General features: G+C 40.0%; 4 protein-coding genes across 7 annotated transcripts; 2 read left to right on the top strand and 2 right to left on the bottom strand.

Annotated features, from left to right (window-relative positions):
* Positions 1-627: 627 nt before the first annotated feature.
* On the top strand, positions 628-2,930 carry LOC311091152 (endonuclease domain-containing 1 protein). Its single transcript, XM_084126945.1, has 3 exons — positions 628-1,014; positions 1,807-1,963; positions 2,164-2,930. Exons 1-3 carry the CDS (start codon positions 682-684, stop codon positions 2,553-2,555), a joined length of 882 nt encoding a protein of 293 aa, XP_083983071.1. The 5' UTR covers positions 628-681; the 3' UTR covers positions 2,556-2,930.
* LOC311091146 (TRPM8 channel-associated factor homolog) lies at positions 2,584-8,950 on the bottom strand. 2 transcript variants are annotated; one of them, XM_084126934.1, is made up of 8 exons: positions 8,820-8,950; positions 5,946-6,685; positions 4,879-5,870; positions 4,693-4,787; positions 4,334-4,547; positions 4,000-4,239; positions 3,550-3,887; positions 2,584-3,169 (listed from the first exon to the last, which is right to left on the bottom strand). In XM_084126934.1, exons 2-8 carry the CDS (start codon positions 6,560-6,562, stop codon positions 2,927-2,929), a joined length of 2,739 nt encoding a protein of 912 aa, XP_083983060.1. In that variant the 5' UTR covers positions 6,563-6,685; positions 8,820-8,950; the 3' UTR covers positions 2,584-2,926. The 2 variants fall into 2 exon arrangements, with proteins under 2 accessions (XP_083983060.1, XP_083983061.1); XM_084126935.1 differs by lacking the exon at positions 8,820-8,950 and adding an exon at positions 6,944-7,627.
* On the top strand, positions 8,849-16,599 carry pnkp (polynucleotide kinase 3'-phosphatase). Its single transcript, XM_084126944.1, has 17 exons — positions 8,849-8,989; positions 9,091-9,137; positions 9,289-9,543; positions 10,241-10,504; positions 10,642-10,721; positions 10,800-10,857; positions 10,971-11,078; positions 12,122-12,193; positions 12,332-12,380; positions 13,029-13,099; positions 13,356-13,448; positions 14,138-14,234; positions 14,332-14,393; positions 14,566-14,675; positions 14,763-14,850; positions 15,339-15,406; positions 15,552-16,599. Exons 1-17 carry the CDS (start codon positions 8,863-8,865, stop codon positions 15,670-15,672), a joined length of 1,770 nt encoding a protein of 589 aa, XP_083983070.1. The 5' UTR covers positions 8,849-8,862; the 3' UTR covers positions 15,673-16,599.
* LOC311091155 (calcium-activated chloride channel regulator family member 3-like) lies at positions 10,704-24,314 on the bottom strand. Of its 3 annotated transcripts, XM_084126948.1 has the most exons (4): positions 23,927-24,165; positions 23,720-23,825; positions 23,615-23,634; positions 10,704-10,836 (listed from the first exon to the last, which is right to left on the bottom strand). In XM_084126948.1, the coding sequence occupies exons 1-4, from the start codon at positions 24,099-24,101 to the stop codon at positions 10,796-10,798; spliced, it is 342 nt and encodes a 113-aa protein (XP_083983074.1). In that variant the 5' UTR covers positions 24,102-24,165; the 3' UTR covers positions 10,704-10,795. The 3 variants fall into 3 exon arrangements, 1 of the variants encoding a protein (XP_083983074.1); XR_014608005.1 differs by lacking the exons at positions 10,704-10,836; positions 23,927-24,165 and adding an exon at positions 24,262-24,314 and having other exon boundaries at positions 23,542-23,634; XR_014608004.1 differs by lacking the exons at positions 10,704-10,836; positions 23,927-24,165 and adding an exon at positions 24,262-24,314 and having other exon boundaries at positions 23,542-23,825.
* Positions 24,315-25,486: the final 1,172 nt, after the last annotated feature.

Raw genomic sequence — 25,486 nt, 5'->3', positions numbered from 1 at the left:
GGCACGTTGTAACACTGTGTTACAATAAACCCCTATTAGACCTAAGCTCTATTATGAATGCTTTTGAGGAACCATGAGAAAAAGGTGAATAAAGACTAAGTTCAGAAATTATTAATTATTATTATGTTCTGAACTATGCTGTATAGCTGTGTTTTGTGGTGTGTTTGTTGTCAAACTCAAAAATTAGTTTATTTTTAATTATTAAAATAATGCCATTATTTTATATGAAAAAGTTAATAATTGTATTTTATTGACAAAATATTTTAGTTTATCGTGCATATATATTTTTTGATTAGATCAGATAACATTTTAAGCTGTCATATGGTCATGTTACAATGTGTCCCTCACATGTTACAATGTGCCCCACCTATAGGGCATGTTGTCACATTTCACTTCCATTCTTTTGGGGTATATCAAGAAAAAAGTATACACTGTATTATTGAAACAAAATCACCTAATTGTACTAGACATGTGGGAAATGAATGTGGGAAAAACTAAATTCTCTGAACCCCAAGTGAATTTACACAAACTCAGAAAGTCAAAAAGTGTTAGGTTGTGCGCTGCTCTCCCCTACTCCAAATGTTGCTAAATTTGGATCTACTAATCTTTCTTATCTGTAATGCTAACAGTCACGGGGAGTGAAGAACAGAGAGGAGTTATAAAGGAGAGCTCTGTTATAAGATGTGTCAGCTTGTATTTAGCCTGCCCTGTTGCATTATGGAGGTTTCTTTCATTCTGTGTATCCTCACTGCTGTGTTCTTGGGTCCAGCAGATGGACATGTGGTGGCTAATTTCTGGGATTCACCTGATTGCATCAAGTTCTTCTACAAGGAAAAAGTTCCAGAGCTAGGAGCTTCCCGGACAAATGTTGTCCGTTTATGTCAGCGCTTTCTAAACACATATCACTTCACCACACTTTACGACACATACTACCGTATAGCTGTCTATTCTGCATACATCTTTCAGCCAAGTAATGGTGGAGGCAGAGAGAAACGCTGGTTTGTAGAGCCACAGGTGAGTAACATCTATTATTCTAGTGCCTTCAGAAAGTGCTGATTATTTTTGTGTTTGGTTCCTGCAGTTTGTTTCTAACATCAATAAAACAAGAAATTCAACTTATGAATACAAAATACTTATATTCCTATTTTCTATTTCTACACTGTAAAAAAATTATTAATAAGTGGACAACATGTTTTTCCATTGCAAATATAAGCAATTTTCAACTTTCTTTTCAACTAATTTTTTTTAAGTCATTTTAATGTAATTTAAGTTGAAATTACTTAAACATCCAAGTTGATTGTACCTGGGTTACTTTGTTTTTTATAAATGTCAGATCACATCTTTTTTTTTATTGTAAAAAAATACTACACTATAATGAAGTAATTACAATATTTGTTGTCCAAAATATATATATTTTTTTAAACAAGTTATTGTTTAAATTCTCTTTTACTCTTTAAATTTAGCTGAAAGTAATAAAATGCTGTTTAATGGCAGGTTTCACTGACGACTTATCTCATTATTGGGGCATGTTGTCACAAAAGATTGAGTTTAGTGAGCTGAGTGCTTTTCCTGTACACACTAATGGTAAAAATGTTCAATAGCATGTGCTTATACAGAAACTGATTTTAAAATATAATAAATGTAATTTAATAAAAATACTAAAATAATAAAGCAAAAGAAAATATTAAAATATAATAAAATATTACCCTGGGAGTTTTTTAGTTTAAAATTAATTATCAATAACTTTTATATATTTGTGTAATTTTGACGTTTCATTAACCCATCAAAACGATGATGTTTTACTAGTTGGTGAATCCCACATGGTCAAGTGAAATGGAAGATGGATATAAGCTGTCACAGCAGAACCCGGACATCTATCTGGGAGAGAAACAAGCTTTAAATGAAGACTACACAAACTCTGGATTTGACCGTGGTCACCTAAATCCCAACGGACATCATGCAGGTATAACCACTAATGAACATTTAATATTATTACATTTATTGCCAATCTTAAAAGTTACTCTTTGGTATACATAATATAATATATATTAAAAAACGCTTTTCCTGGACGAAAACATCCTAAAATCACCTAAAAAGTTGATGAATTTGTTTTCAATTTTTCCTTTCTTTTCTCTCTCTTTTATCGTACCTGCTTCCTGTTAGTTCCAAGTCGCAATGCCACCTTTACCCTGACCAATGTGGTGCCTCAAAACCCAACGCTGAACCAGAACGCTTGGAACAAACATGAGTCTAAACTGACCACCTTGTTTAATGCAAACTGTCATCAGGCTTATGTGCTGGTTGGTGCCATCCCTTCTTCTAACAACTGGATCATCAAAAACAATGTCAAACGGGTGAACATCCCAGAGTACATCTGGAACGCTTACTGCTGCGTCGATCAAAACGGACGCCCCATCCTAAGCGGTGCTGCGACTGCCCTCAACACAGAGCTGAATGTTGTTGTGGAACGCAGCCTAGATGAGATGGTCAACTTCCTTCAGCCATTTTCTGATGCACCAGTGAATGAGCTGTTCAGCGGCCAATGCAGAGCTTAGATTAACACTTTCAAATAAACTTTAGCAATAAGGCTTAATTCTGTATTTTCAAATCAGATCAACATTACGCACCATTCAGTATCTTTGAAAATAATATGTATGATTAATTCTCTTGCATAAGAAAGGAAAGTACACCAATACAAAATGCTTTGCCATGCTGACAGTTTTTTAATTGTAGTACATACATGTAGTTTTTGGTATTTATGTATATGTTGTGTTTTTAACATGCATGTTCAGGTTATATAACCTTAGCTCACTTACCCAATAGCTATTCAGAATATTTAAATTATGTATAAGTGTGTGCCTTATATTGATATTGATCATCTTGTATACTTAATCTAACCCCTCTTTATATTAAAACTGAGACGTTCTTATGCGTACTGGCTCATAGGATGGTCATTCCACTCAGGGAGATGAGAGATCTTCTCTTCTGTGCTGGGCTGGATGGGCCAACCCCACGCTTTGAGGAAGGGGGACAAATTCATGTTGACCACCTTGGAGAAGGTCTCAGCATACAGATTCATCTTGCCTGCATTGTCATTTGGCACTCCACTCATAGTATGGTAGGCAGTAAAAACTTTCTTAAAAGCATCCCAGCCAAATTTTTCCTGAAGCTTGAAAAAAAACAAAAAAAACAGAAAGATGATGGAAGACTGCACACAAAATGAGTATAAATACATATTTTTTATATTTATATAATTATATTTTTTATAATAATTACATAAATAATTACAATTACATTTTTATATTTATTTATTCCGCATAAGATTTTTTAATATATTTTTTTATTTTTTTATAAATTAACCTTAAAATAATGAATTATTACTTCTAGGGCTCACAAATATTCCATTATTGCTTTAATCTCTCTTTAAAAAATTACAATACTGGCAATAATGATGTAACCAAAAATGTACATTATCAAACAATGCTTTAAAACACATGCATTTAACTGATTAAACAAACTGTTAAAACTTTATACACAGTCTGTTCTTACCTGCATGTAAGTCTCGAGTGCCGTCCACATGCTCCAGCTATTTAAATCCTTTCCGCCACTGTGATACATCTTGGCACGAGCCTGACGGTTTTCTAGAGTGATGGCTGGATGAGCATTAGCTCTATTAAATCGCAGAACTTCCTCATGTACGTACAAGGACCACAGGTTGCAGGTGCACTCAGTGGTGTGTGGAGGGAACTCCCAAACTCCACGCTGCTGGTTATGACCCAACTCATGAATGGCTCCCCAAAGACCACTTTTATAGGCTTCCTTTACGTTTATTAGTGCTGGGGCAGAGTTGGTGTGCATCATGATGGGATATCCAGCATGCATGAAACCTGAGGGGGTGAAAGGGGGGACGTGTTACTGTCAGGATTGTGAGAATATAATAATGGCATGATTCTGTTGTAATAGTGATTTTTTTTTCATCCCAGCAATAGTACCACTGACCGTGAGAGATCTGAACATCTGCAACAAACCGCTCCTTGCGGGGCAACTTGGCAGGCCTTGCTGCCAGGTCAGTTATGCTTCTCATTATGGTATCCCAGAATGTAGCCACCTCATCAGGGCAGTCCAGATACCTTATAAATTCTGATTCTAATGTGATGATGATGTTCTCAAACTCAAGTTCTGCCCAGGGGGCAGGTGCCGAACGGATCCCGCTCACCCAGTCAGCTACACTAGTCTCTCCTGAGGGACAGAACAAGTTTTATCATGTACCCTTAAATGTTCTGAATAGAAACCTTACTGTGATGCTCACTGAATATTAATTCAGAATTCTTACCAGATTTGAAGTATGGAGCCTGTACTGAGACCTGCACGACAATTTCCACCCCATCCACTTTGCTCTGGGGAGGTGCTATTAGGTAGATGAGCCCTCCCCACAAATTCCAGACCTGGACCATTTCTGTGTCCAAAGGGAATCGCTCATGGACCACAGGAGCCCGTTTCAGGATGTTTGCTCCACCAATGTTATCTGTCTGGCAACCAAGCTGCACCTACATAGAGTATCTCCTCATGTTAATAACATGCTCTCCAAGCCCTATGTGTAATATGGTTGTATCTAGAATGACAAGTTTAACTATTACATACAGCACCATTCCTTGATTGGAAACATGTATATGAGTAGACTTTATTGATTACCTGCCAATTTTTCCCAACGATCTCTGGAGGTACTGAAATGTACGTCTTCATACCAGGAGAAAGATATAAGCCTGTGCTTATCCATTCTTCACAACCTGAAACAAGAAATTTTATAGTGCTTAAAATAGTCAAACTAAACAAGGAATAACATTTTTCCTCCTGCATTTGGCAAGAAATCTTTCGTACCCGCAGTGTTAGCACTGATCCGGACTCTTGCATTAGACACAGTGGGCAAGTTGGGTCTGTCCTTGATGATGTATGGAAGAAGGGCATCAGGATTAGGTGACACTTTGTATACCTCTGATCCAATGTGGAGCATCAGGTGGTCTTTAGCACATTCGACAGGACAATTACTGCACACCTGTGGAACACCTACCTCCTTCACTATGTCACTAAGAATTGCTACTACTGAGGTGTAGGCGGCACTGTCATGAGAACACATTTGAAGGTAACTGGCACAGTCACTGCCCAGCTGCTTCAAGCAGCCCTGTTCATGAGCAGTCAATTCTTTCCCCAGGTTTACATGTTCAGCAAACCGCTGCAGCATGCTACGAAAGTGGTACCCCTCTCTACAACTATGCTCTATATCTAGGGCCTTATATAACCCTCCACCCAAGGTATTGCCTAAGAGACACAATCCCATCTTGTTAAGAATATGATTTCCTGGGTATTCGGTCATCACATTGCAGCCACAGTGGGTCTGAGCCCAATACCAGGCATGACCCCCAATCAGAAGTCCTCCGCCTTCAGCAACAAATTCTTGGATCTCTGCACATTGGGCATCACTGTAGGAAGTGCAGACATAGACACTTAGATCTTCTCTGAAGCCAGTCAACTGGCAATCTAAACCTGATTTGCTCAGTACCCCATGGGCTGCTTTGAGGCTGGGTAGGATCCCAATAACACCCTTCCGACCCTCATCAAGCCACTTGATAGCATTGGTCATGAATGTGGACAGAGAGTCCCGGCCCAGGTAGCCTTCATGGGATACCAGAATTACTCGACCTTGTCCATAATAAGCACCAGCAATGAATGCTTTTCCATCAGGAGTGACCGCAATAGGGAATGCTAATGGTCCATGCACCATCACTTCAGATGCTATAGCCCCTCCTTGGGTGTCAAACTCGGACACACCTTGTAGCAGGAACTCTAGATCATCTTTGAAGTCTTTGCCTATTCTGAAAAAAGACAAGACAAATAGTGAATGGTTTTTTAAAGAATGAGTAAAAAGCTAAAATGTGTGCTGAACTTACGATACAGAAAGCCAACTAGAAGGGATGTTTCTTGGAACAGGAAAGTTGCCAACTTCTCCTGGGAGTTCAGAGAAATAAATTCCTGCAACACTGCACACCTTGTTTCCTGGAAAGTTCTTTAAAGTGTTTTCTTGTGGATGATCATGAGACCAACTCCATGCTTGGCCAGCAATGATCAAACCACCTCCAGCTTTGAGGAAAGCAACCAGATCCTTTGCACAGGTCTCGACACAGTAAGCATCTGTGATATATATAGCTAATTCATTACGGAAGTCTCCTAGCTCTGTCTTGATAGGGCAGTAGTTCAAGTTTTCAGCTACTGAACGTAAACTCCTTTGAATTCCTACAATGCCGGCATCACCAGTACATGGCATAAGCCACATTAAAGCATTCTCTATGAGGCCAGGAAAGCGTGTTAGGTATTCCTCATGTCCCAACACCACTATACGTCCCTGACCATAATGAGATGCAGCCATCAGCACCTGACCTCTTGGATTCATGGCAAGTGGAAAGGCATGTTCACCTATTAGTACAAGATCACTGGGCACTGCTTTTCCTTGGAAATCGAGCTCCTGCAGCCCAGACATGAGAGTGTAGTAGTCCTCTTCGCGTGCCATGGTGAATTAGTTCTGTTTTAGTAAGTCAATTCAAATCACACACAGTTTTAAAGGGTCTGAACACTGGGTCTGTTCAACCAGAGCTTGTGCATGCAGAAAAATTATACCGATTGGTTTTCAGTCCTACACAAAGACAGAAAATGAGAGAGAGAGAGAAGAAAAAAAAATCAAGTTTCATATATTTAGAAACAAATAGAAATGTAATTTTGTACATGTTTTTTTTAATTAATTACATTTAATATACAGTAGTATACACAAATAGTGTATAAACACTATAAACACTGAAATAAACACACAATTGAAACTTTACTTGTCATCCAATCCCAATTGTGACTACAGATGTAAAAATTGCAACTTGATATTAAATATGCACACACTCACCTTTATCTGTAGATACAAACAAGCTCAAATGACTTTCCTTCTTAGCTTTGTGTAGCCTAACTACTGTGGGAATGTTTCTGTGGCTATGACTATGGCTCACCAGGAGCACACCCTAGGAGCACGCCCATAAATACACCTTTTTCATTTTGTTTGTTTATCTAGAAACCACCATCAACCACTCCCTACAGCATTTGTAGTTTGTATCCTGTGTGAGACCTTTGTATCCGAGTAGCTTCGTACAGAGCTCCCAAAATGACGTGTGGGAAATAACAAGATATCATGGCCACTTATTCATTTGTTTCCTTATTGTTTTAGGTAAAGGCTGGAATACACTACACAACTTTTGTCCAGATTTTTGCCCAGATTTACAGTCAAGAGGAATCAACACTAGTTGTCCAAAGTCAAAGCCAGTCTGCAGATTTTGAGCAGTAATAATTGACAAATTTCAGCGTATGATGAGCACAGACTCTGATTTTTAGCTTCAGACTATGAAATATTCTCTGTTTTCTTCCATATGTCATGTGCGGGGTTCAATAGTTGTAAGACAAAAAGACTTGCCACTTTAAAATAAACTGTTGGTACTGCATTATGCAGAGTAAATAAACTATGTTTATCAAGCCATAATTATTAGCAGGATATCCTATCTCATGATAATACTTATGTAAACTGAAGATTTATCATCTAACAGGCGTAAACAAACTGAATAGACTCACTATTCTTTTGTCTGTGCACTTTGTACTGATTTTCAGGCACTACACAAACAAAGTTTTAAATCCCCCTTTCAACACAAATACTAGAAAAACAGACAGGCTACTTAATTGTTGCAATGCAATACGCTGCCAGCTTAAAGTCACCATAAAATCAAAACGGACAAGTCTTATTTTTTTTAATGAAATATAGCAGTATTTATTATAAATGTTTTATCTGTGCACATGATTTTTCTTCTTCTCTGATGACGTGTTTACTGGAGCGATGGCGCGGGACAACCTGTCACTCAACTGAGATCACACAGCAATAGCAAAACATACATCCAGCGATTTTATAAATTCCAGATGAAATATCTATCTATCTATCTATCTATCTATCTATCTATCTATCTATCTATCTATCTATCTATCTATCTATCTATCTATCTATCTATCTATCTATCTATCTATCTTCATTCCTTCATCATTAACTGCTTTTAAAAACGTACAAAAGGTGTACAGTTTGTTTTAGTGGGCTATACAATAAAATAGCCTACATGTGATAATGTAACTGAGAAAAATACTAAATTGGTTAATGACAGCGGTGGCCAACACCATGTCACCACACTGTTATAGTAATAACTTTAACTAACTGGTGTGGCAGAAACTATAGATGACTAACTGCGACTCCCAATGACATGGGAACCAAACTACGGGCGCCGTTGTTCCACATCGGAAATATTTACGAACCGGACCCGTGAAGGGTGTAACGTTACAACAAATTAATCGCAAGTAACGTTAAAGTTTTAGACAACAGGTAAGTGCTATTTGGATTTTGTCTTGTGTATTTAGTCAAATTTTGGTGGCCTGATTGAAATATAAGTTTGAGAAACTTTGCTGGTTCACACAGACTGCACAGGTTTTAAAGTTAGCTTGAGCCTATTTGAATCCCTCTGGCGTTAAAGTCCGACTAAGATAACGTTAATTGTTTTTACACATGAAACATTAAAAGACGTATTAAAACTAAGTTACGGCATGTAAGTTAGCTAATGAGTTACTTTTCAGTTATCTGGTTAAATATTCATAATTAGCTCGCTAAATAAATTCCAAATGTACAGAAGATCGGCCATTTAGCATAGGTCTAACGTTACATTTTGACTATTTGAATTTTAAATCATTGTATTTCTTACTGTAAAGTCTCTCCTCTTGCAGTCCAGCTGTTCTCGTCTGTGAATGGCGATGCAGTGCGCACTAGTGAGTGTGAATGGAGCTCGGGTGGAGCTGGCTGATGGTCGAGCTCTTATGTTTGGTCGAGGCCCTGAATCCAGAATTTCAGACAAGAAGTGCTCGAGGCATCAGGGTGGGTTTTCTCGTCACACCCAGCCTAGTTATACAAAGAGTTGAACGCGTCACGTTTGTGTCTGCTCATAAAGAATAACGTAGTGCTTCTCTTTTTGACAGTCAAACTTGTGGCCAACTATGCCAAACAGGAAGTTCTGGTTACGCAGGTAACAAAACACACCAAACAAACAAAACAAAACAAAAAAAACCAGCATGTTACAATTTACTAAGAGAATACATTTTATGAAACCAATTATTTTCTTATTACTTAAATCTAGGAAAGCATAAGCGAGTACAATCCATTCTGTGTTTCTACAGCTCGGTCCCAACCCATCTTCCCTAGACGGTCAGTCTTTGGGTCGTGGCGAGTCTGGATGTCTGACATCTGGTTGCACACTGTACTTGGTTGATCAGTCCCACCCGTTCACTGTGGAATTTGTTGGAAATTCAAACGAAAAGTCTTCCTCTCCTCAGAAGAATAGAAATGTAGCAGATGAAAGCAGAGATGAACAGAAAAGCTCAAATTATCCCAAAAGGAGCATCCAGGATTTCTTTTCTAAATCTTCAAAAAAGGTATCAAGATAATCCATGTTTTTAAAAAAATATTTGGAAAGAAAAATGGAAAGAAATTAACACTTTTATTCAACTAGAATGCATCAGATTGGTCAAAAGGGACAGTAAAGACATTTAAAATGTTACAAAAGATTTCTTTTTCAAATGAATGAAATTTCTTTTTGAAAAAGATTTTTTTTTGGACAGTCATCCTCCCAAATTGTTCTTGTAAACACAGTTCTACACATTTCTTCAACAACAGTATTTTTGCTGCATTTTAATAAGTTAAATATATTTTGATAATAATAGATAAACTTTATCTAACATAGTTTTACAGAAGCAAATATAAATGTTGGCACATGGCAATTCTGTATCACAATTGAATGGCTATAATGCATTTCCTCATTCTGAATTTACTGTTATATTTTCTGTGTGTTTTTGAAGAAACAGGCAAGAAACAGTGAGCTAGGACAAAAACAATATTGAAGAATACATTAATAAAGTTAAAAGGTTAGTTAATTCAAGTCTACAGGAGTGAATAAATTCATAAAAGAAACATTTATTTTATATTAGTGGGAAATTTACATTTTTCATTTCTGTGGTACAGGCATTTTCAAACACTTTCAACACATTTTTTTATTTATTATTATTATTAGAGTTATTTTATGTCATAAAATCAAATGAAATATCCCATAAAACCTTGGCTCTTGTTTCTCAGGCAACAAAACGACCTCGCAGCCCAGAGAAGGACGTTCCTCACATGAAACGAGGGCGTGACGATGAGGATGATGAAGATGAACAGACCTCATCTGAGAAAAAGCTTAAGCAGTTACAAGCATTTGCTGAGAGAGAGAGTGATAAAAACCTGGACTCACCAACTAACAAACCCAGCGCTCCGTCTTCCACTTGCTCTCAGAGTCACTGGCAACAAATCGGCAGCCTTATGCTGTTCACTGCAGCAGGGGTTCCAGAAAGCTCCAAAGTAAGACATGAACTTTCACATAGTGTTTGTTCAGCATGTAGTGTTTATTCAGCACACAGTGTTTATTCAGCACACAGTGTTTAACCATCAAAACCATTATGCTTCTATAATATTTCATGATGTTTTGTGTGATTCAGGTCGCAGGTTTTGACATTGACGGCTGCATTATCACTACAAAGTCTGGGAAAGTATTTCCCACAAGTCCAGATGACTGGAAGTGAGTCTGGTTGAAGAACTTGCTATACCCTGCAGCTGTTTGTTGTCTCTCACTTGATGATGTTTTACTCTTGCTTAGGATTCTTTTCCCAGAGATTCAGCCCAGACTGGCCAGTCTGTTGAAGAAAGGATACAAGGTGCTTCTTAATCCACTATCACTCACTTGTTGATGTTGTCAGTATAAGATAATAACGGAAGTTAGAGCATCAATAAATGTCCAGTTGGTTTTACTTTGCTTTGCTCTGTTTAGGTGGTATTTTTCACCAATCAGATGGGAATATCTCGAGGAAAACTCAGACCGGAGGTGTTCAAGTCCAAAGCTGAGGATATTCTACAGACACTTCAGTTGCCCATCCAGGTTAATGACACGCTCACCCTTCTACATACACTACTGTTCAGAAGTCTGGGGTCTGTTAGATTATTACCAGCAGCCATATCACCCTGTAGCCCAAGACTGGTTGCCCACTGAAGATAAGCAGGGCTGAGCCTGGTCAATACCTGGATGGGAGACCTCCTGTGAAAACTAGGTTGCTGTGTTAGTGTTAGTGAGGCCAGCAGGGGGCGCTCACCCTGTGGTCTGTGTGGGTCCTAATGCCCCAGTATAGTGATGGGGACACTATATTGTCAAAAAGCACCGTCCTTCGGATGAGAGGTTAAACCGAGGTCCTGACTCTCTGATAATTAAAAATCCCAGATTGTCCTTCGAAAAAGAGTAGGGGTTTAACCCTGGCATCCTGGCCAAATTTGCCCAGTGGCCTCTGTCCATCATCATGGCATCCCCATATATACTCATTGGCTTCATCACTCTGTCTCCTCTCCACCAATAAGCTGGTGTGCGGTGGGTGTTCTGGCGCAATATGGCTGCCATCGCATCATCCAGGTGGTGCTGCACAATGGTGGTGGTTGAGGAGATTCCCCCATTCTACGTAAAGCGCTTTGAGTATCCAGAAAAACGCCATAAATGTAACAAATTATTTTAGTGTTTATGAAAGAAATCTCATGCTCACCAAGGCTGCATTTATTTGATCAAAAATACAGTCAAAACAGTAATATTGTGAATGATTATTACCATTTAAAATAACCATTTTCAAAGCTGAATTTTCAGCATCATTACTCCAGTCTTCAGTGTCACATCTTCAGAAATCATTCTAATAGGCTGAGTTGCTGCTCAAGAAACTTGTTTTTACTTATTATTATCAATGTTGAAAAAGTTGTAGAAGTTTTGTGGAAACCGTGATACAGTTTTTTCAGGAATAAAAAAACAAAAAAACACCATTTATTTGGAATATAAATATTTTGTAACATTATAAATGTCTTTACAATTAGCAAGTTTGCGAAAATTGAGTGTAGTAGATGTATTTCTCTTAACTTATTTACGAATGTGAACACGTCTTTTTTCAGGTGTTTGTTTCCACAGCCCCTGGTATTTACAGAAAGCCTGTTATTGGAATGTGGGAACATCTGTGTGAGAAGGTGAATCACTATTGTGGTTATTTGTAGTTGTCTATTACAGGAATTGCATTTTAAAGTATCATTTGCTTTACATTACATACAAGCAGCAAGTTCAGTCCCAGTAGCCTGTGTATATTAAGACACTGTTGTGTTTTGCAGGCGAATGGTGGAGTGACAATAGATGTGTCACAGAGCTTCTATGTTGGAGGTGAGCTAAATCAAGTTCATACAAGTCTAAGACCCTGTTTACACCTGGTATTAAGATGCGTTTTGGTCGATCAGATCAGAAGTGGATGGCGCTAAATAGAGGTGTAAACGGGGTCTAAAACGTTTTGAGCTTGTCCACTTTCGACCACTTCCAGAGGTAGTCGAAAACGCATTCGACCGGATTGCTTTCATTGTGTAAACACTCATGTGGTCAAATGTGTTCAAACAGCCACAAAAGACCGCCTACTCTCCGTATACTGACCTAATGCGTAAACGCTATGGGAAGTGCACTAGCTAGACAGGATTTACATGTTGTCGGCTAAAGACCCAAGTTTGATTTGAAGACTTAAAACATACCAAGCCCAATGCCCTCTCACCATTCCTGATTTCTAACATGCACTCACCGTGTTCAGCGTGATCTTCCGTCTGTCAGAGCAGAAACATAAGCTGCTGCTCTCCGTATGTTTTTCGTTTTCAAACGTCCCGCTACCTTTCGGCACGCCAATTACACTGACTGCAGTCACACTTGAAATAAAGTGCAACCAAAAACATGTTTTAAATTTTTATTTTATGTATTTTATTTCCTGCACATAGTGCAAAATAACATCTCAGATTTACATGCTCAATAATGGTTTTCCCTCATTTACAGATGCAGCAGGACGTCCTGCTAACTGGGCCCCAGGGAAAAAGAAGAAAGACTTCTCCTGCAGTGACAGACTGGTAATGACGTTAACTGCAGTCTTCATTACTCATAAGCAGATTGAATTTGTTACTGTTACTGCATTTTATAATAAATTATATTAATGTAAATGTAAATCACGTGTAATAGCTTTTCTCTGGTTTGGCCACAAGAGGGCATGGTAGTGTTTTTCTTGCTCCATTTTAGAATAACAAAAAAGGGAAACTTTACAATTATATGGGCTTTTGACATAATACAGCTTTACAGGTTTGTATCCCTTATCTCTTGTGCCCTCAGTTTGCCCTCAACATTGGTCTTCAGTTTCACACCCCAGAGGAATACTTCTTGGGCTGGAAACCCGCTCAGTTCAGCTTGCCAGAGTTTGACCCTGTAAATGATTTTATTTCACTTGCAAGTTTTCCACAGTCTGTTGTGTTATTTATGTATTGTGTTATTTACATGTATGGTTATTTATGTTTTGTACCTTAGTTGGGTACTTCACACTGCCATTCAAAAGTTTTGGGTCAGTAAGATTTTTTTTTTTTAAGAAACAAGTACTTTAATTCAGTAAAGATGGATTAAATTGATCAAAATTGGCACTAAATACATTTATAATGTTGCAAAAAAATCTATATTTCAAATAAATGCTTTGTTTTTAATGCTTTGTTAATGTTTTCATTTATCAAAGAATCCTAAAAAAAAATGTCTTATGGTTTCCACAAAAATATTGAGCAGCACAACTGTTTTCAATGTTTCTTGAGCAGCAAATCAGCATATTAGAATGATTTCTGAAGAATCATGTGACACTAATGAGTAATGATGCTGAAAAGTCAGCTTTGCATCACAGGAATAAATTACATTTTAAAATGTAGTCAAATGGAAAACTAAATTACTTTAAATTGTAATAATATTTCACAATATTACTGTTTTAGTGTTATTTTTGATAAAATAAATGCAGCCTTGGTGAGCATAAGAGACTTCTTTTAAAAATCTTTAAAAATCTTACTGGCCCAAACTTTTTGGACATTACTGTACTAAATATCTGTAATAATGTTTTGTGTTTTTGTATCATTGTCCAGAGGAAATTAGACTCCAAATTGCGTCTTTACGATCCTCCTGATACATCCCTCACATCTACCAAACAGGAAGTCATCGTAGCAGTGGGATTCCCTGGATGTGAGCCTTTTTTCAGTGTTTGTTTTATCCTCTTACTCCTTACAGGTGACCAGTTTTTATGATATAACCCTTGTTTTTTGGGGGGTTGTTTTTGCAGCGGGCAAATCCACATTCTTCAAGACACACATCATTCCAAAGGGCTATGCATATGTGAACAGGGTGAGTTGTAACATTGCTAACACAACAGAGAACTGAGAACCTAGAGACAAGAAGTAGATCTCCAAGAGCAGGCTCGAGCAAATTTGGTTCAGAAGATTTTTAGGATTTAAAAGTGTATAATATCTTCTTTTAACTGCCACTGAATGCTGTGACATCTGCACATGAACTCTAGGACATGCTTGGCTCCTGGCAGCAGTGTGTGTCAGCCTGTGAACGCGCTCTAAAGGAAGGCCAGAGCGTAGCAGTGGATAACACTAACCCTGACCCTGAGTCGAGAAAAAGGTGCCTACCTCTGTTTCCAAAGCAGATGCTTAATATTTATCTTTGTCTTTTCAACTGAAATGGCACCATCAATGATTTTCTCCACAGATATGTAGATGTCAGTCAAAGCGCTGGAGTCCCCTGCAGGTGTTTCAACTTCTCAACCAGTCTGGAACAAGCAAAGCATAACAACAGGGTATCTGTCTTTACTGTAGTTTTTTACATTAAAGTTACCACGAAATCAAAATTAACAATACTTATTTATTATTGCAGTATTTACAGGTATTATAAATTATTTATCATTATTATTATTATTTTTTTTAATTAATGTGAAAATTCACTTCTCTTCTCTGATGATGTGATAACTGGTGCGAGGGCGGGACAACCTGTTACTCACATGAGATCAACCAATAGCAAACCACAACCATCTAATCAATTCCCCATGGACAAAATCAAGTCCTGCCCTACATTTATTTATTTATTTTCTCATTGGAGAAGCCCTTTCACTCAGATATATGCCACCATAGGGAAGAAAAGACTATCTCAACTTATGTTGCATGGTGACTTTAAATATAAATTTCTGTACATTTTTTTTTATACATTTTACTAACTGTAAACATGCAAAAAGTCCAGAAATGCAATGTCAGTCACTGATAGATGTTATCTTGTTTTTTTTTGCTGTAGTTTCGTGAGATGATTCCTTCTGCCACAAAGCATGTTCATGTCAATGACATGGTGTTTCACAGCTACAAGTGAGTGAACCGCAGCAAGCTGAGCTTATTCCACTACCAGATCATATTCTCAGGAAATCACACCTTTGAACGAGCTTCTTTACCTTTTATCTTTATTTACTAATTTATTACTGATTGGTTTCTGACTTTTTCTTGTTCTCTGTAGGAAAAAATTTGTGGCACCCAGTTTGTCTGAGGGCTTCTCTGAAATCCTGCAGATACATTTTGTGCCTAGTTTCAGTGACAAAAGATCAGAGTTCCTCTTCAGGCAGTTCTCTGAGGGCTGAGTCTGATGTTTGAGCGAAAAATGAAGAAAAAAACAAAAACAAAGGCTGAACAACCCAACTTATCAGAAGAAAAATTCATTGAAAATTCGGAACATGATTGATAATACAATGCTAATTTAAATATTGTGTTAAATTGTCGTCTTCTCTCATTTTTACACTTGTCTTTCACTGTCAGTGTCTTTAATTTGTTACTTTTTAAATGTTGTTTGGTAAATTTACCCATAGATGCTAAAATCAACCTGCTGTTATAAAGACACTTACTAATAAAAGTGTCTTGTAAAAAAAAAAAAAAAAAAATATTGAGGAAACAATTGCTTGTTTCAGTTTGATCAAAAACAATTAACTTGCTTCAATATTTTCCAGTGTTTGGGCATGATTTAAGTTTTTTGGGTTTTTCTTGTCTGTAAAACCAGACTTTATTTATAGCTGAGATTGTTTTCTAAATCTCAGAAAGCTTATATTCTAAATGTTGTGATTGTGCGCTATAAATCTCTGCAGTCCCAGCTTAAAGCTGGCCCACACAAAAAGACTTTTAAAATCTTATCAGATTTTCAAAATGTAAGAGACCACAAACATGCTGATAAAAAAACCCCATAGATTTAAAAGTTTTGTTCCTATAGTGTGAGAAAAGCCAAGATGTGATGACAGGCAAGCAAAAATCACAATAATAGGTTTAGAAGTAGTCGTGTTATGCTTCCGTGCTTTGTGATTGCCACAAAAAGTGTGGCAATAGATTAGGCCCTTATCAGTTTAACCCTCTTGCAACGTTTCTTAAACTTTGTTGAGTAATTATGGCTCAACAGCATCAGAAATGAGTTAGCATCAAGTTGAATGTAGTTTGAAAACGGACAGAAACTTCTTCACTGTAAGAATTTACTTTATATAATATAACTTTATATAATTTCAAATAAATGCTGTTCTTTAAAACCTCAGTATTCTTTAAAGAATCCTAGAAAAATGTTAAACACTACAACTGTTTTCAACATTGATAATAAGAAATGTTTCTTGAGCAGCAAATTAGCTTATTACAATGATTTCTGAAGGATTATGTGACTGAAAAAATATATATAGCAAAATAGAAAACGGTTATTGTTTTGTATAAATGCAGCCTTTGTGAGCATAAGAGACTTCTTTCAAAAACATATACATGTAAATAAAATATAGGCTATATATAAAATAAGAAGTTAAATCTATTCATATAACAATTTGAAACATATGGCATAAAAGTATAGTTATCTGTGATTTTAAATATTTTGGACATAAGGGGCTTCATTTATAAAACGTTGCGTAGAAACCATCCTACATTTGATCTTACGAAAATTTCTCAAATGTGCGAACGTGTGATTCAGAGATGGACCGTACACACAAAAAACGTCTCGGTTACTAACGTAACCTCGGTTCTCTCTTGATGAGGGAATGAGTGTTTTGCGTAAGCTAGCTTATGCTACGGGAAAATCCCCTTTCTCGAGAATACTGAAGCCAAAAATTATCCTTAATTTGTATTAATTTAAAACGCATTTGCTGCACAGAGCAGACCTAGGCGAGGCAGCTCGCGCGCCTATTGGTCGCTCTGTGCAAACTGCTGCAACCTATTGAGAGACTGCTCGTGACGTAAGCACCAATGAGCACGTAAGCGTAAGCATAAATGGGCGTGGCTTATGTCTATAGAAGCCCAGTCCAGATAGGATGATCTTTGGTTTTTCATAACTGAAGCGAAACCATAACGTAGCACAAGCACGGCAGGGTTACACAACACTCGTTCCCTCATCTAGAGAGAACCGAGGTTACGTTAGTAACCGAGACGTTCTCTTACGAGAGTACTCTCGTGTTGCGTAAGCTAGCTTACGCTACGGGAACCCAATGTAAAACGCAGTGCGTGCTAGGATCGTCCACAACATAGTCCCAAGGGCATGTGCCCGGGGCACACATGATAAGTGGGTAATATCAAGGCCAACGAGGATTGGGCCTAATGAAAATAACATAAGGTAGTATTTTTGCCTTATGAACGAATAGGTGCTTAACACAGTATAACAGTCAGGGTCGACAGCAGTCAGCCTGAGCTGTAGGATAAAATAGGTGCTTAACACAGTATATCAGTCAGGATGGACATCAGTCAGCCTGAGCTGAGAATGAAATAGGTGTTTTTAACACAGTATCACATTCAGGATGGACCTAAGTCAGCCTGAACTGTAGATTTTCACTTTGTACAAGAATGCAAAGCATAATACACAGTCTGGTCGGCGCTGAGTCGAGCAGAGCTGCAGATATTACATTTAGACTGATAACAGTCTAGCCTGTAGGGCAGGAACTTCTAGGTTGTAAAACCTTATAAATGTAGACGGAGAGGCCCAGCCTGCCGCCATACAAATATCTTGAAGTGAGACCCCACTGGACCAGGCCCACGAAGAGGCCATGCCTCTGGTGTAATGGGCTCTAACGCCCAAAGGGCAACGAAGGCCTTTAGACGTATAAGCCAATGCGATAGCATCGACTATCCACCTGGAAAGGCTCTGTTTCAAGGTAGCTAGCCCTTTAACGCAGCCACCGAAAGAAACAAAGAGCTGTTCTGACTGCCTGAAGGCCGCAGATCGTTCAACGTATATTCTCAGTGCCCTGACCGGGCAAAGGAGATTCACGTCATTCTCACTGTCAGATCCAGGGAGAGCTGACAGGGAAATAACTTGTGCTCTGAACGGAGTGGAAAGCACTTTGGGGACATAGCCGTGTCTTGGTTTGAGAATGACTTTGGAGTCGTTAGGCCCAAACTCAATGCACGCGGTGCTCACAGAGAGCGCATGCAGATCACCCACTCGCTTGACCGAAGCGAGAGCCACCAGGAAAACGGTCTTAAGCGAGAGATACCGTAGATCCACAGACGGTAGTGGTTCGAAGGGGTTACCTTTCATGGCCTCCAGGACCGTGGAAAGGTCCCATACAGGAACCAAAGGGGGTCGAGAAGGGTTTAACCTCCTTTAACCAAACTTGGTTCCTCCAAAGCGGCGCTACGAGGAGCACAGAGCATTTGTTCTCCCTGATTCGTTTGATTACCTGTGGTAACAACGCAATCGGGGGAAACGCATAGAGCGGGCGGCTGGGCCAGTTGTGGGCCAGCGCGTCCTTGTTCTTTGTAAAAAATACTTTGTAAAAAATATTGACGCGAAGAGGTCGATTTCCGCTCTGCCGAAGGTGTCCCATAGTAACTGGACTTCCTGAGGGTGAAGGGACCATTCCCCTGGGGAAACGTTGTCCCTGGACAGCATGTCTGGACCCACGTTCAGACAGCCTGGCACATGCGACGCTCTCAGCGAGCGCAGGTTGTGCTGAGACCACACGAGGAGGCGTTCTGCCAATGTGTGAAGGTTCCGTGATCTGAGACCGCCCTGGCGGTTTATGTAAGACACCACCGACATGTTGTCCGTGCGGACTAAGACATGGTGGCCCTTTAAGAGGGGAAGAAAATACCCCAAAGCGTTCTTGACCGCTTTCATCTCCAGACAGTTTATGTGTAAGCACTTCTCTTGGCCTGACCATAGGCCAAAAGTCAGCCTGCCCTAGTAGAGGGCGCCCCAACCTGAGTTGGAGCTATTTGTCGAGATTACTTTCAGTTTCAAGACCGCTCCCAAATCCACGCCTGACTGATACCAGTCGGTCGCCTTCCAGGGCTCCAGAGCTGTAACACAGTTCTGGGTTACCTTGAGGCGTGCATGCCCGACGTGGGACGCGCGTCTTCAGCTAGTGCTGGAGAGGGCGCATGTAAAGCAAGCCCAGCCGAAGCACTGCTGAGGCCGAGGCCATAAGGCCTAGCATCCTCTGAAAACTTTTGAGAGGAGTGATATTGCCGACCTTGAACGACGCCGCCAGGCGCTGTATTCGCAGAGCGCGCTGTGACGTAAGCCGCGCTGTCATTGACACTGAGTCTAAATCTGTTCCCAGAAAAAAGATTTTCTGGCTGGGAGACAGCGAACTCTTGGTCCAATTGACTTTGAGACCCAAGCCTTCTAGATGGCTGAGTAGTAAAGCCTTGTGCGTTATCAGTTCCGCCTCTGACTGCGCTAGAATTAGCCAGTCGTCCAAATAGTTCAGTACTCGCATCCCCCGTTGTCTCAGGGGGGCGAGTGCCACGTCCATGCACTTCGTAAATGTACGGGGTGCTAAAGACAGACCGAACGGAAGGACGGTGTACTGATAGGTCTGGCCCTCGTAGGCGAATCGCAAGAAAGGCCTGTGACGGGGCGTTATTTGAATCTGAAAATAAGCATCCTTCAGATCCACTGAAATAAACCAGTCCCTCAGGCGAATTTGCGCAAGGATTTGTCTGGTCGTGAGCATTCTGAACGATCTCTTCATAAGGGCTTTGTTAAAACGGCTGAGATCCAGGATGGGTCTGAGACCGCCATCCTTTTTGGGTACTAGGAAGTACCGGCTGTAGAAGCCCGACTCGCTCTGTGTCAGAGGGATGGTTTCTATGGCCCCTTTTTTCAGCAGTTTTGCTATCTTGGCGCGAAGTAGATGAGCTACTTCGCCTTTCACCGTAGTTTCGACCCTGGCTCGAAAGCGCGGGGGTCTGCGAGCGAACTCCAGCGAATAACCTCACTTTATAATGTTCAGCACTCATTCTGACACGCCCGGGATCATTTCCCATATTTTTGCATGTAAGGCTAGGGGAAGAATGGTATCTGGGCTCTGGTCGCTGTGTGACAGGGACCCAGAGACGCGATTGAGCTGATACACTGACACTGTGCTTACAGTGCTTATATGGGGCGGCGCGCTGAGAATAGCAGCCGGCTGATTCACACATAACACTCCTGTCACGGGGACTGGGCAGTGTTTCATTGAAGGGAGCCCTATATGTGTGTGACACAAGGCGTGCGGTGTTTGTTAGTAAGCGTGAGCGCTGAGAAGCGGGCACACTTCTTACACTTAAAACACATTTGGTGTTTATTAATGGGAGCTCTAAGTGAGTGTGTGTCATTGAGCGGCCAGTGTTTATGAGTAGGGGTGAGCACTGAACAGCGGGCACATTTCCTACGTATGAAACACACGCGGCCTGAGCCGATTTTATTGATGTGGGCCGTGAATGAGTGTGTGTCACTGAACGGGCCGTGCTTGTGTGTAGGGGTGAGCACTGGGAAGTGGGCACAATTCCTACATTTATAACACCTTCGGCGTGAGCCGGACAGACAGATAGAATGCTCTTTTTGAGATTTATCTGGGTCGCCGTAAAAGCGGCATTTGGGTACAGGCGAGCGGGTTGTATAACGGGCTCGTTGGCTTTAAAATACACTCCTCCAGTCACCTCTGTTGTGTGAACTGCGAGAGCAAAACGTGCTGTTTTCGATGGCGTTCCGGCCGCAGTGGGACTCAACCATCGTCGTCTTCTCATAGTGGTCAGGAAGACTTGGAGGGCTCAGGTTTCAGCGCAATCTTGGGCCTGGGTCCCCGGGGGGGAGGCGGCCTGTGGCGACTTGAAGAGCGCGAGCGCTGATGAGAGTCCCTGAGCTGGCGGTGGAGGCGGCGGGGGCGCTGTGTTCCGCCCAGGTGGCTGCTTTTTTGAGCAACCTGTCGCAGAACTGGAGCGCCTGGGGATGAAGTGTAGCATGGCCTGCGACGTCTTCTGCACCTCTGAGTAGCGCTCGGCAAAGCCTTTAACAACTGGGCCGAAGAGACCGGACGGAGACACGTGCGCGTCGAGGAAGGTAGCTCTGTCGGATTCCTTCATGTCGGACAGCGTTAGCCACAAGTGTCTCTCGGTGACGGTGAGAGACGCCATGTTCCTCCCAATGGCCTGTGCAGCGGACTTGGTGGCTCGTAGAGCTAAGTCTGCGGCGCTTCTGAGATCCGTGAAGCTTTCAGGATCTGGGCCCGCCTCGTCCATAGAAGGAAGAAGGTTGGCCTGATAAATTTGAAGCACAAGCCATGGAGTGAAGCGCTGAGGTGGCCTGACCGGCGGCGGCGTAGGCGCAACCGATGAGGGCCGAAGTAGTCCGGCAGGCTTTGGAGGGCAGCCTCCCTGGGAAAGCGCGTGGTCCGCGTGGTTTCGTCCCAAACGCACGGGATGTGGTGGTCCCCTTCGCTGAGAGGGGCTCGGCACGAGCCGCATTTGGAAACACGAGGCATTTGAAACAACGCCTAGGCTCTTTTAGGAAGATAAGCACGCAAGTGTCGCAATGGTGAACACACACGTGAGCGAGTATAGAAAAGGATATGAGCACCGGATGGCGCAGCAGGAACGGTGGCGAGAAGACGGCCGGCTTCCTAGTTCTGCGATGCAGATGGCTCGTCCCGCTGCAGTGCCTTTTCAACGGCGCAGGCTTCTTCCGGAGATCCAGCGATGTGTACACTTCGCTGAAGTGATGAAAAATCAAAGAGCATCCTATCTGGACTGGGCTTATATAGACATAAGCCACGCCCATTTTGGCAGGCCGTGACGATTGAGGGCTTACGTCACGAGCAGTCTATCGATAGGTTGCAGCAGTTGCCACAGAGCGACCAATAGGCGCGCGAGCTGCCTTGCCTAGGTCTGCTCTGTGCAGCAAATGCGTTTTAAATTAATACAAATTAAGGATAATTTTGGCTTAAGTATTCTCGAGAAAAGGGATTTTCCCGTAGCGTAAGCTAGTTTATGCAACACGAGAGTACTCTCGTAAGAGAACTGGAGGGTGAGTGTAACAGGCCAGTAAGAGCTGCGCGTGTAAACCTCACTCCCCCGGCTTCTAGAGGCGCTCTAGAGGGGAGTAGGACTGGTTACACTAAGTACATTTGCATGTTAAGACTGATTTTATAAATATGAATGTTGGCTTGGATTTTAGTGTACACGCACTCATAGTACACGTTTTATAGATGAGGCCCATGGTGCACACTGACTTCATCATGTTTCCTTTTCATAACTTGTGTTATACTACCATGAGGTTTATTGTGTCTAATGACTTAATGGCTGAAAATCTTTTGTCATTTTCCAGCAGTTGCATTTTTATTTAGACTATGATTTTCCTTGTACAGCATCATTGCCCCCTTATATAACTATATGACTGCATAGTTGCCATATAATTACCACAAAAAGAAAGCACGATAACAGTTGAATGATCACAATGAGATCTAATGACACGCCATGACTGAACCCAAAGGGCCCTTATGATTTTTCAAATGCCACAATCAGCCCATCCATAAAGCCATACAGGAAAATTCCTACAAAACCATAAAGCTCCTCAGACATGACAGTGTTAAGATGCTGTAAGGCATAATGATGTTTATATATAATGTACATTACATGTCTTATTAGCTCTCTCACAGGATCTCATAAAATATATTGCAGCTTTCAATGACATCAAACATGACTTGTCAAGTGGAAGTTGGTGAAACACTTCATGATTAAAAAAAGGTTAAAAAAGATAAATCCTTAACTGATATTTCAGACATACAGTAAATCATAATATGTTAATATGTACATACGTGCTAGTTAATAAATAGGAACACTATATATATATATATATATATATATAATATAATATATATATATAATATACAGTATATATACAGTATATATATATATATATATATATATATATATATATATATATATATATAGTGTTCCTATTCTCTACTGAGTAATATATAACTATTGTTGCTACATTTTTTATTTTGCAAGTTTGGGGCTTCATAATTGTGCTCGTTTTCACGACAAAATTAAATCACCTGAAACCAAATATTTAAAATAATTACTTCGTTCCATATGTTTGCATGCAACGCACTGCAGATGACCAAAGATAAATTTTGCATGTCTGGAAACATGTCAAATCTGTACTTACAGAATCCAGGTTTGGCATGAACATTATGGAGTTGTCTGTTTTTTTATATTTATTAGGAAAAAACTTGCACCTCTTAGTCGGTAGTAAAGTTTCTGGATCAGTGTGGCACGGTTGAAGTGATTCATCATAAAACTGACCTTCAATGTTGTTGCTACACCTAAAGATAAGCAGGAAATCAATGGTTGAAATAATTTCCGAGGAGATTTTAATAATACGCTTTCTTTTTGTTAAAGTTTTATGACCTTGTAGCTTCAATACGGCCATTTGAGTAGTAGAATGGCTTTGTTTCACTGTATTCATCAAACACGCCCCATCTCAGATGAGCCCATTCATGAACCAAGACCCTTCCTGCAAACAAACAAACAAACAAACAAACATTCTTGTTAATACAACAAACAGATTACTGCATTAATCTGGATAAATGTTGAAGGATAACAAATTACATTCACCTCTTGACCCATAAGACTTAATGAGTGTGTCATCTCTGAGAAAGTTTGGAATGAAATGAATGTACTGACCCTCAGCTCCACATTCAATAAACTGATGAGTATAGGGCTCATCACCATATGCTGGTTTAGCATTATCAGTTATTATTTTTGCCTGCATTTCACATAGAAATTGCATCAGCAGTATGTTAATGAAATGATCGAATTGATTAATATTTGGCACGAAATAAAAATGGCAGAATTTTCTGTGCCTTTTCATAGGACTCTGTTCTTGCTCTGGTAAACTCCTTACTCTTCCAGTGAGATGGAACTAGTATTGTAGCTTCTTTGAAATAGACCTTTTTATCCAATGCTTGATGAAGATGAAATGACCCTTCAATGACCATGCCCTGTCAGAAGGAAAAATGAGAAGAACTCAAAATGTGTGTACAGTATTTATAAAAAGTAATCATACGTTAATTTGTTCATTCAAATACTGTTAATGAAACTTGATTATATGTTTCTAAATTTTTCTTTAAAAACTGCAAAAAATATTATCTTTCACTAAAGGCTTACTAAAACCATGAATGCATTTTTTGTTAAATAGACAAAAAACTATATTCACCTTGATTTTATCAATGAACGTGTTATCCTGTGGTACTTTTGAACTGATCGCAATGGTAATGTCAACATTTCCATCTAGTTTGATTCCAGTGGAGGTGGATGACAGCAACGTCCATAATAAGACAAACACAGTTCTTGAGTCCATAGCTGTAGAGTTTAGATGAACAGCAACTCCCGAAAGCCCATTTTGAACAATTTCGTGTCATTGATGGCCAATGTGTACTTACGATGGGGAATTGTTTAATTTGGACTTCTCTGTGCATGCTCTTTGAGGTGGTGACCATAGACCTGCATTATATGACTGACAGACAAGAACGGTTTGACCTAAAAATATCAAAATTGAAACTACTGCGGAAACAAAGACACCTACATCTTGGATGCCCTTGAGGTAAGCTAAAACATACCAAAATTTAATTTCAAAGTGAACTATCCATTTAAGGGACCAGATATGATGAATGAAGACCAGGATTCAGAGATGCAATCAATTGAAGAATATTTTACAGAAGAAAAGTTTGCAGTTTTATCAGCAGAAGTTAGCTTCAATACTCGTAGGCCTAGTTCGTAGGCCGCTCTGCGTACACACACAATAGGGTAGCAGTTATACTCTAACACAGGTCACTAAACAACCATCACTTAAATAATTTAATGATTTTGATCATTTAAGGCATAGGTAACGTACAAAATGTTCACATACAAATCAGAAGCTTATTTCCATTGATTATCAGGATGACAACCAGGATCCCGGTTTAGGCACAAAGTGACCGAGGTCACGAATCTTAGGGCGCTTTCACACTAGCACTTTTGGTGCGCACCCTGGTTCGAATGACGTCAGATCTCGGTTTGTTTGGATGATGTGAATGCTGTCTTCCGAACTCGGGTGCGCACCAAGTGGCAACCTCCGTCTCTCTTTTGAAACCAACACGGAAGTGAATTAAATGGCAATTCATCAATTGGCCGCTT

The sequence above is a fragment of the Abramis brama genome (assembly GCF_963993115.1).
Source record: "Abramis brama genome assembly, chromosome: 10".
NCBI lineage: Eukaryota > Metazoa > Chordata > Actinopteri > Cypriniformes > Leuciscidae > Abramis > Abramis brama.
Note: the sequence above shows the minus strand (reverse complement) of the source record. Positions and strands in the feature narration are given on the sequence as shown.

What these genes read in the sequence shown, in the direction of transcription:
- LOC311091152 (XM_084126945.1), top strand. Translation starts at nt 682, where the DNA reads ATGTGTCAGCTTGTATTTAGCCTGCCCTGTTGCATTATGGAGGTTTCT. An exon ending in GCTGGTTTGTAGAGCCACAG is followed by an intron (nt 1,015 to 1,806) that starts GTGAGTAACATC and finishes ATGTTTTACTAG; the next exon opens with TTGGTGAATCCCACATGGTC. An exon ending in TCCCAACGGACATCATGCAG is followed by an intron (nt 1,964 to 2,163) that starts GTATAACCACTA and finishes GCTTCCTGTTAG; the next exon opens with TTCCAAGTCGCAATGCCACC.
- pnkp (XM_084126944.1), top strand. Translation starts at nt 8,863, where the DNA reads ATGGCGATGCAGTGCGCACTAGTGAGTGTGAATGGAGCTCGGGTGGAG. An exon ending in ACAGAGCTTCTATGTTGGAG is followed by an intron (nt 12,381 to 13,028) that starts GTGAGCTAAATC and finishes CCTCATTTACAG; the next exon opens with ATGCAGCAGGACGTCCTGCT. An exon ending in AAGCAAAGCATAACAACAGG is followed by an intron (nt 14,851 to 15,338) that starts GTATCTGTCTTT and finishes TTTTTGCTGTAG; the next exon opens with TTTCGTGAGATGATTCCTTC.
- LOC311091146 (XM_084126934.1), bottom strand. Translation starts at nt 6,562, where the DNA reads ATGGCACGCGAAGAGGACTACTACACTCTCATGTCTGGGCTGCAGGAG. An exon ending in GGCTCCATACTTCAAATCTG is followed by an intron (nt 4,240 to 4,333) that starts GTAAGAATTCTG and finishes TCTGTCCCTCAG; the next exon opens with GAGAGACTAGTGTAGCTGAC. An exon ending in AGATGTTCAGATCTCTCACG is followed by an intron (nt 3,888 to 3,999) that starts GTCAGTGGTACT and finishes TCACCCCCTCAG; the next exon opens with GTTTCATGCATGCTGGATAT.
- LOC311091155 (XM_084126948.1), bottom strand. Translation starts at nt 24,101, where the DNA reads ATGCAATTTCTATGTGAAATGCAGGCAAAAATAATAACTGATAATGCT. An exon ending in TAAGTCTTATGGGTCAAGAG is followed by an intron (nt 23,826 to 23,926) that starts GTGAATGTAATT and finishes GTTTGTTTGCAG; the next exon opens with GAAGGGTCTTGGTTCATGAA. An exon ending in GGCCGTATTGAAGCTACAAG is followed by an intron (nt 23,635 to 23,719) that starts GTCATAAAACTT and finishes GCTTATCTTTAG; the next exon opens with GTGTAGCAACAACATTGAAG.